Raw genomic sequence first — 10,995 nt, 5'->3', positions numbered from 1 at the left:
GCATCCTCTCCTAGTGTAATCTTAACTTTAAGATTAATTACATCATTCTCAAGTTTTGTTCGAACTCTGCTTCCTGCTCAGAAAAAGGTACTTAGTTATTAGAATTGTGGAGAATGCACGTTGATAAAAACACCAGCTCATTTTTTAAAGTGACTACTTGAAATATGGAACGAATATTGTCAAAATTATTTAAAAAATTCACAAGGAAATAAAATTATCGCCAAATATGAATTAATTGAACCATTAAAAAATATACGCGAAATTCACAGAACAATTTTCGACATTAAATTTTGGAAATTCGATAATAATTTAGGGGAAGGTGTGTTTGATGCATTCGATACGAGTCATTGATGACTTAACTTAGGCTCGACTTATACACAAATGACCAAGCACATAATAATAAATCACAATACAACTTATACACAGATGACCAAGCACATATAATAAATCACAAATACATAAATCGTCTATATCTATCAAATTTTCATCACTGGTCATTCCTTCAATCATCGCTCTCTCTGACCAAACAATATCAACCATTGATCTCCCTAACCAAACAATAATAAATCCACTACTATCACATAATACATGACACACGGTACTTCTTATCTCATTTTCGTTTTCCTACCAAATTACCTTGTCATTTAAGGCGAAATTTAACTCGATGTTTCCAACATCTTCACCATATTTTTTAAATTACTTCTGTTCATTAGAATTTCATTTTAGCATCAAGTGTCAATTTCTCGATCACAGCATTTGATAAAAGACGGACATTTTTCCAAAATATCGCTAGCAGGACAAACGACATTTCACCATTAGTAGCATTAAATGCAAAATCTACACTACCACAGGTTCAGGCGCCGGTTCTGGAGGTGCACCATTACTACCGTTGAGAACTACCACGTTGCCATCAGAATCAACATCCACGATGACTGAGTTACCTTCTTTAATATCACGGGCGAGCATCTTCTCAGCCATACTGTCCTCCAACAGTCTCATGATGGCTCGTCTTAGAGGCCTTGCCCCATAACTCGGGTTGTATCCTTCTTCCACAACCCTATCTCTAAACCGTTCGGTCACTTGAAGTTCTATCTCCTTGGCTTTCAGTCTATCGAATACCTCCTTCAGCATTATATCGGCTATCTCCTTCACCTCAAGCTTGGTAAGCTGTCGGAAAACAATCATTTCATCCAATCTGTTTAAGAATTCTGGTCTGAAATATTGTTTCAGCTCTTCTGTAACCAAACTCTTGATACGGTTGTAACTACTATCCTTCTCATCATAATCTAGATCAAAGCCTATGCGTCGGCCCCCCTTCTCGATTACACTACTTCCAACATTTGATGTCATGATCAAAAGTGTGTTCTTGAAGTCCACCGTCCTACCTTTGCTGTCCGTCAATCTTCCATCCTCCAGAATTTGAAGCATCATGTTGAAGACATCAGGGTGAGCCTTCTCGATCTCATCAAAAAGAACGACTGTGTAAGGGCGGCGCCTGACTGCTTCAGTTAACTGCCCACCTTCGGTATAACCAACATAACCAGGAGGTGACCCAATGAGCTTTGAAACAGTGTGTCTCTCCATGAACTCACTCATATCAAGCCGGATCATAGCTTCTTCAGATCCAAAGTAGTACGCAGCCAGAGCTTTTGCTAGCTCTGACTTCCCGACACCAGTTGGACCGGAGAAGATGAAGCTAGCAATGGGGCGGTTGGGGTTTTTGAGCCCAACACGGGCACGACGGATAGCACGACTTATGGCTTTGACAGCTTCATCCTGTCCTATGACACGCTTGTGGAGTGTCTCCTCCATCTTGAGAAGGCGATCAGATTCATCTGTGGACACTTTTTCCACAGGGATGCCCGTCCAAGAAGAAACGATATGATGAATGTCAGCTTCTGTTACAACAGGCCCTGTGTCCGCTGCCTCATTTTCTGCCTTGGTCATCTCCTTATTTTTGTCCACAAGAGCAGATATCTGCGCCTTAAGATCCATCTCTCTGTCACGTAGCTCGCCAGCCTATAATTATTTACACCATAAACTAAGTTTGTTAAGAAACTCAAGATCCTAAACCACAAACTAATTAGCCTATCATAGATGCCAGAAAATGATCACCTTCTCAAAATCTTGACTTCGGACAGCCTCATTCTTTTCCTTTGTTATCTGCCTGAGCTCTTTCTCAAGCTCTCTGGCTTCTTCAGGGAGCTGTAGATGAAATGAAAAATGTGTCACAATACATTATATACAGTGAAAAGAATTATGATCAGTTAAGAAAGGAAATTACCTGCGCATGGCGAAGTCGGACCCGAGAACCAGCTTCATCAATCAAGTCAATGGCTTTATCAGGCAAAAAACGGTCACTGAAATTTTCAAAAACAAAGGTCTTCAAAGAGGTTCAGTATTGAAGAATGAATTCAAATTCTACATACCTGATATATTGATAAGAGAGCTGAGCAGCAGCAACTAAAGATTCATCAGTGTAACGAAGCTTGTGATGTATTTCATAGCGTTCTCTAAGTCCTCTAAGAATTTGTATGGTTTCATCCACAGTGGGTTCTGGGACTTTGACTGGCTGAAACCTTCTTTCTAGTGCTGGATCCTTCTCAATATGCTTTCTGTATTCATCTAATGTAGTGGCCCCAATGCACTGCAATTTTATCCATATGCAACATTACAGATATGTAGGCCACAACATCATGCTCGAAAAGCAAATCCACGCTTGAGTCATAAAACAGAAAATAAAGGCGGAAGGCGACGTAAATTAGGTTCCCCAATATCATTCAAAGGCACACTTTTACATGTCAAATTGTGGAGCAATATCCAGAAAGCTGTGCTGTTCAAAAATTCAGACTGCGAATGTTTGTATCAAAATTTGCTAACCTGCAATTCACCTCGAGCTAAAGCAGGTTTCAAGATGTTTGCTGCATCAATTGCCCCCTCAGCAGCTCCTGCTCCTATCAATGTATGCACCTCATCAATGAAGAGAATAATTTCATCGCTTTGTTTAATTTCCTCCATCAGTTTTTTCAACCTCTCTTCAAATTCACCCCGGTACTTTGTCCCAGCAACAAGAAGACCCATATCAAGGGTTATAACCTAAGATGATCCATAAGAAATTTACTATTTCGACATTGTTAAGAAAGCAGTATTCCAGAAACATAATAATGACAAAAACAAACCGCTGGAACAACAATACCCGATTTTTTAGCTCAACTACACAGTATTCCAAAATCTTTATAATAAACCAATATTAAATATCAACATACGTAGAACTTTAATTGGGCTAATCAAGTATATGTATGGCTACTGTTGCATTTCACATTCTCCAGTAAATCTCTAATGACAAAATGAAGGAAAATCTATATAATTTAACCTTTGAAGATGCCGTCACATCATCACCCCCACCTCTTATATCAACTCACAAAATAACTAAAAGTAGAAGGTAGGAGGCTTCCAATATTTCTTTTCTTCATACGAGCTGTTATTACTAGCTTACCTTTTTCCCTTCAATTGTTTCTGGAACATCCCGATTGGCTATTCTCTGAGCAAGACCCTCAGCAATAGCTGTTTTCCCAACACCTGGTTCTCCAATCAGGCAAGGATTATTCTTAGTGCGTCGCCCTAAAATTTGTGTAACACGTTCAATTTGTCCCTGCCTTCCAACAACAGGGTCTAGTTTACCCTGAAAAGGCAGAAAAACCATAACGTATTAGGCCTCCAATTTTTTAATTCCAAGATATCGAGAAGAATAGGAATTACCTCTTCAGCTAGTTTGGTAAGATTTGTACCATACTCCTCCAGAGTAGGCATCTTGTTCCCAGAGCTTCCACCTCCAACACCAGCTCCAACAGCCTCTGCACTCTCACCTACCATTCTAATAACCTACTTGCACAAATGATTCTCTCAGTTTCTTACACATTATCAAGTGGGCAGTGGAAATAAGGTGATGCTTCTTGCCTGTGTTCGAATGTTATTTGGGTCAGCCCCCAAATTTTCAAGAACTCGTGCTGCCACACCTTCACCTTCACGAAGCAATCCCAGGAGCAAGTGCTCTGATCCAATGTAATTGTGACCTGAATCAAGAACCAATGTCAACATCAATGTCCAAACTGCATTTTTTATCGAAATCAAAGCTTTGAAAATCCGACCAAACTTTGCAAGCCACTACTTTGATTACTACAATGATGCTGATAGACAGAAAACAAATTACCAAGCTGGCGGGCTTCCTCTAATGAGAGTTCCAAAACCCGCTTTGCGCGAGGAGTAAAAGGTATTTCCACAGCAACAAATCCACTACCCCGTCCAATTATTTTTTCAACTTCCACACGGGCATCTTTCAAATTTATGCCCATGGACTTGAGGACCTTGGCAGCAATTCCAGTGCCCTCCCCAATAAGTCCCAATAATATCTGTTCCGTTCCAACAAAATTATGTCCAAGCCGTCTTGCCTCCTCTTGTGCAAGCATTATGACTTTTATTGCTTTTTCTGTGAATCGCTCAAACATCGCTCGTGGTGCCATTCGCAATTTTCTCCCTCGCCTGCCAAAGGTTGCAGCTGCTTCCCTGGACTGAAGTGTTTGTCCAGTTTGTCGAACCATCATGTCTAAGGTATTAACTCCACGCAATCCTGAGAAATTCCTCATCTGTAAGGGAGTTGTTTGATAACCACACAGCATTGTAACTGCTCCATTTGTTTTACTAGATCCCCTGAACTTTCCATTTTTTGTCAAACCAGCTGAAGGTAAATTGGTAGACTGTACCAAAGCATGTGACATGACTGCCTCTAGTGGTCTGCATATATGTCAATCGGCAATTAGGAAGCTGTGGACGAACTGATCAGGAAATTGTTCTGAGCGTGAATTTTTATTTGGATGCAGAGATTTTTTATGTTTCCGAGTAAAATGATAATCATCAAAGTGGCATCACGAATAGCAGCAACAAAGGCATCCTATGAGAGAAAGTGAACTTTGTATACTACAATGCTTAACTAGAAAAGGTTCCAAACAGTGTTCTAAAATTTGACCTAGACGGCCGGCATTGGCCGACCGCACCGAAAAAGTGCTAGTCGGCCAGCCTAGGCAGCTCTAGGCGCTCGAATAATTACCTTTTTTGGGGCTTTTTTTGGGTTTTTTTTTTGAAAACTTTTTTGGACTTTTAATTTAAATTAAAAGCCGAGTTATAAAAATGAAAAGTAATTTTTTAAAAGCCATAAACCAGTGTCCAATAAGAAATGTGATTTATTGTCTTGTCCTAACACACCAAAATTCATCTTATTATGTTGATATCATAGAATCCGCCTAGCAATGCCTAGTCCCCGTCTGGGCCCTGGGCGCTAGGCACTAGTCTGGCGTCTGAGTAGCGCCTAGAGAATTTTAGAATCTTGGTTCCAAACACCGTTAACTTCATATAGTTACAAAATCGCTTAGCATCACCTAAAAACAAAAAAAAATTCCATAATGGACAATATTAAAGGATGAAAATAACTCCACAAAATTCACAACAAAAACACTTGGAGAGTTATGAAGCCAACTCGTAGATCACATGAAAGTTCCAAAAGCGACAAGATTTTTCCCAAAATTCATATTGTAATGAAAGTAACAGTTCCGAAATAAAAAAAATTTAACAACCCATCTTGGTTAAAGGAGTCAGCAAATGCAATTATCCATCTGGATATTCCCAGCTGCATCACTTCAGAAATGGCATGCATAACAGTACTTATGTCCAAAGCTGAGAAATCATCGACTAAAACTTCATACTGTTTACAACTGATATTCTTCTAGCTGGAGATAGTGAAAAGCACATTTATATAAAAACATCATACAGGTTCCCAAACAATACTGGATGCGATTAAATTTTTCCAACATTTTTAACAACTGTAAATCTATTTGGATGACACAAAAACAATTCAAATATTCAATGATCCCAGTTTATTTCTAAATCGAATAGCAACCATGCAATTTACAATGCAAAAGCAAACACACAGATGAGGAAGAAAATAACATCACTCTGGGAATCACTGCAAAGAAAAAAAAAAAAAGCAAAATACCATCGAGAGCTTACCTGAGGACAAGTTTCATATGGAATTTTGTTCCCACATATAGATAGACAAAATAATAATAATAATCATAATAATACTAATTAGTATCGAATTAAACTTAATCTCCACCGCATAGTGCCAGCTCACATAATCCATAAACAAGTGCGCAGTAGATAAACAAACCTCTACCATTTCATCAATATAGAAGCACTGCCCAGAATTAATTTCATAAAAGCGATCAATTCAACTATCAATACTACAAAGAAATTACAAACTTTTACCAGTCAATTACAAATACCAAATTAACAAAAGGCTCCAATCTTCAAACAAAACACTCAATTGAACTGAAACCTACATAGAGACATCGAACCAATAAACAATGAAAATAATTTCACAAAACCAACCAATTGAACAATCTTGTATTCAATACAGCCATGACATCACAAACTTCTCCGCAGTCAATTATTTTCAACAAAACCCAAATTAACACAGAGCTCCAATCTTTAAGAAAGCCCTAAATTAAACTGAAATCCATTTAAATTAATGGAGCCAACAACATCAACACATCGCCTACATGAACAGTATTGAAGAATAACTTACAGAATCAAGTAGGGGGAAAGAACAGAAATATGGAGACTAACCAGGTGTTCGAGAAGAGGGTCGGCTGAATTTATCCAGAAGAGAGGGTCAAATATAGGTATTGTGAAGATAATTGGCTGCTCAGTCGTTCTTCATGGATTTATCTTCACGTTTTCCCCTTGTGTTTTCCTTCATGTCCAGCCCACTGAAAAATTATCAACTAAAGTCGTTTATTTTAGGTAGTATATAATATAACGAGTTGTTCTGACGGGATTAGTTCATTCAGTATCACACAAATTTATTGAGATGATTTTACAATTTAATTTTATGATACAAATATTTTGTTTATATCATCAATGAAAAAATATTATTTTTTATATTAAAAATATTATTTTTATTATAAACATAGATAAAATTGATTTGTATCACGAATAAAGATACGTGATTTATCGATTTGTATCACGAATAAAGATATGTGAGATAGTATGATAAAACTTACTAATTGTGTATAATTTGACAGGTTGGGATGGGTCGGCCCACAACTACATTAATCCACCACTATGCGGGAGAATTCGACATATCTAACTGATTTTGACATTTTGTCATAGGATAGAAGTGTCGTGCTATTTTGTTTGTTAATATCGGTTAATGAAATATTAGTACAAGGTTGTTATTCATATTAAAGATTAAATGGTCTTAATTTTGATTTGGTTACATAGAGTCCCCTCATGTGGCCAGGTCCGATATGGGTCTGGATCGACACAATCTCGACCCTTAACTGGTCTGCTCGTGACTGTTTCCGAGGCATGGAACCAACGATCTGGGTCTGGTTTACTATCGGTTCCAGGTCCAATTTGAACCTTTTACTTTTTTAAAAAAATTATTTTTTATAAAACATTTAAAGAATAAAAATATATAGATTTAAAAAAAGGCTTGCACAATTGAGCTTATAAAAACCCTATAAAATATATCAGTATTCCAATAAAAAAAAATATATTACATTTCTCCAATAAAAATTCTATTACATTTCAAATTTTAACATTTTATATAAAAAAAATATATTATATTTAATTATATTCAATCACATTCACACATATTTCCTCTTGTCGTTCCGAATTTCGTTTTGGTCTTCTTCATCACTTTTAATATGTTGTGTTCAGCTAACAGCTTTTGACCAATCATTGGGCTCCCAAAATTTTCATGTCGTAAACTAAAACATCTCTCATCCAACGTGTTTCCTTCAATACTAAATTTTTTCTCCACTGCCATAGTTGAAATGAGTTAAGCTATAATTTCTTTTGTTAATATAGACAAAATCGAATATGTTTGTGTTTTTTTATTACTACCATCGCAAAATATCGAAAGGTTATTCGTCTGTATCACTAAAATTAAAAATAGTGGTAAAATAATTCTCAAATTCTTGACTGGAGCTTAAAGATCCTCATGGACGTTTTTTTTTTGTTCACTTAATAAATTTGTGATTTAATAAGTTTATAAGTAATATTACTAATGATAGTAGATTGTGTTTCATATGGAACAATTTGTCCACCACATTTGATGTTATATTAATTATAAATATCATGTAAATGAGTTTTAATATTAAACAAAATAAATGAGATATTAGGAACCGTTTTCGTATCAGGGTCCAAGTATTCACGATATAATGTTAACATTTATTGTAAACCGTCTAATTTAAATCTATGTTCTAAAAAACGCATAAAAATATTTTAGGAATTTGTAAAAATAATTTTTCTCATTTTTCTTCCAAAACATAAATACATTGAACTAAAATATCATAATTATATTTAATATATTCACTAAAAATACATACAATGTTGTAATAATATGTTAAAACTAAATGAGAAGTCGGATAATAAATACAAGATAATGGATCACTAGTATCATTAAAAACTTTAAAAATTTCACGAATACTAGTGCACATGTTCCATTGATTTGAAAACAAATAAATGTCACGAACTTGAACATGTTGATGAAAAAATAACATAAAAAATCTTTATATTCAAAAAACAATAATAACAATTTATATGTTGAATTTTAACGAGTTGGAACTTCTCGTGCAAACCATTTAGGTCTCATACCATTTATTATACAAATTTTGGCACATTGTTTCATAACTTTGAGATGTACTCATAAATAATGAATTACGTTTCTAATTGGTTGAATATGTGATGATAAATTTTTTAGTTCGTCTTGAATACACAAAATTAAAATACGACATGTGCATCTATTAGGAAAAAATCATCACCTAATAATGGTTTACATATTTTAATTAGCTCAATAATACTAGAAATATTCGCACTAAAAAAATTGAGAAGTTAGATCATATTCTTCTAAAATAACACATATATGTTGAAAAAAAAATTTTTTGTCGTGTGTGTTTCGTTAAACAGCTATACGCAAACATTATTTTTTTAACGTTCCAAGATTTTATCAATCCAATAACATGTAATATTCATATATTAACAACTTTGTCAATGATCACTATATCAATCAATCACATACATATATATATTCAAGTGAATAAATTTTTTTATTCACTACCAAAATATGAATTTTAAGATATAATTAAAATTAAGATGTAGGTTAGCTAAAATTATAAAAAAATAATTAAACATAAAATGTTATATATTAATAAACAAAAAAATCTAAATTTTATTTAATAAAAACAATTATTATCATTTTCAATTTATGAACAAATAAAATATTATATTTTTTTGTCAGGTAATGTAATAAATTATTGTTAAATTTTTAATAAATATAATTTTAAATTTCGCAAATATTTGTGATTAGAATTCGAAAAATAAAATGAACGATTTTAATTATTTTGATTTAAAATTTTTTTTTTCAATGAAAAATATGTTTTTAAAAAGTTAAAGGAAGAGGAAAAACATATGTGAGAGAAAAGAATGAATTAATTAGTGTTTGTATTGCTATCATTTTTAACATAAATGAAAGTGAGTATTTGAGTTTGAGATATTTCTAAATTAAATGATAATCTAAACATTTAGGTGGAATAAAAAGCATTTTTTGACATTTTATAGTTGTACCTTAATCTTTAATTATTATATTTAATATAATTTTATGGAGTCGTTAAAAGTCTATTGATATTTCGATTTCTTCTAGACTTTTGTAGAGTTTTTAAAAATCATGCGGTATATCACTTAAATTTTATAGAACATATAAAAGTCTAGATTAAATATCTCTAGACTTTTAAACTCCGCAAAAGTCATTAAAAATCTAGAACCAATTCACATCTTTAATCTCGTGCATGAGCAATTAAATTTTAAATTAATAATCAGTGTATTAACATGTTAAATAATAACATTCTCAATTTAGATTAATAAAATTGATAGATTTACACCCCTTTAATTCAAATTACATTTGAATTTACCTGATGTAATAAGTCACAACCAAATCAGCGTAAAATTTGTGAACAATGGAGCACACAAGTGTACCAATAGGGAAGTACTAAAATCCATGTTTTATACGACATTAATAGTCCATGGTCTTAACGTGGGTAGATTTAGTTGGTAAATAATTGAAGACAAAAAATTGTGTGAGACGTCTCACGGTTCATATTTTGTGAGACATATATCTTATTTGGGTCATCCATGAAAAATATTATTTTTTATGTTAAGAGTATTAATTTTTATTGTGAATGTCGATAGAGTTGACTCGTCTCACAGATAAAGATTCGTGAGACCGTCTCACAAGATACCTACTCATAATTGAAAGCAACTTCTCCTACGTATACTCTCTTAAATTAGTAACAAATTCGTATGCGGAAGGGAAAGTATTATGTCAAGAAAGAAAAAAAGAAATGAAACTATTATTTTATACTATGAATATTATTTTTTATTGTGTTTGTTTTTTAATTTAATTATGTTATTTTTTTAAAAGTACGTATAATTTCTAGAATTTAATTATGTATTATTCTAACTTTTTAAATTTTGTGTAATTTTATTATATTATTTTAAATACAAATTTATTAAACAACATAAAATTAATATTTTAACATCGTCTATGCAACATGATATCACAACAACAAAAACATATAATGAAGTTATCAACGTTGACATGAAGAGCACGTAAATTTAATTAAATTTCTCACACAGTTGAAAACTTTTAAGAGTATTTGACTTGTGTTGTGCTTATGATTGTAAAAAAAATTATATGTTAATGTTTGAACTAAGTTCAACAATTTTTTTTAAAAAGAAATCACAATCAAATCGAAAACACAAATGTTTACAGTTTTGCCATATAATCCCATGATGAAAAATTATTGAGAATTATTTAATTAAAATTTGGTACATTTTTGACAAAAATAGAAAAAAGATAATAATAAAAAAATGCTCTGG

At 33.3% G+C, this 10,995-nt stretch overlaps 1 protein-coding gene across 1 annotated transcript; it reads right to left on the bottom strand.

Moving 5' to 3' along the window:
* Positions 1 to 685: 685 nt before the first annotated feature.
* Positions 686 to 4,775, bottom strand: LOC140957144 (ATP-dependent Clp protease ATP-binding subunit ClpA homolog CD4B, chloroplastic-like). The gene is made up of 9 exons (XM_073414273.1): positions 4,211 to 4,775; positions 3,958 to 4,073; positions 3,760 to 3,882; positions 3,497 to 3,682; positions 2,881 to 3,096; positions 2,430 to 2,647; positions 2,285 to 2,360; positions 2,116 to 2,205; positions 686 to 2,019 (listed from the first exon to the last, which is right to left on the bottom strand). The coding sequence occupies exons 1-9, from the start codon at positions 4,773 to 4,775 to the stop codon at positions 838 to 840; spliced, it is 2,772 nt and encodes a 923-aa protein (XP_073270374.1). The 3' UTR covers positions 686 to 837.
* Positions 4,776 to 10,995: the final 6,220 nt, after the last annotated feature.

The sequence above is a fragment of the Primulina huaijiensis genome, chromosome 14 (genome assembly GCF_012295235.1).
Source record: "Primulina huaijiensis isolate GDHJ02 chromosome 14, ASM1229523v2, whole genome shotgun sequence".
NCBI lineage: Eukaryota > Viridiplantae > Streptophyta > Magnoliopsida > Lamiales > Gesneriaceae > Primulina > Primulina huaijiensis.
Note: the sequence above shows the minus strand (reverse complement) of the source record. Positions and strands in the feature narration are given on the sequence as shown.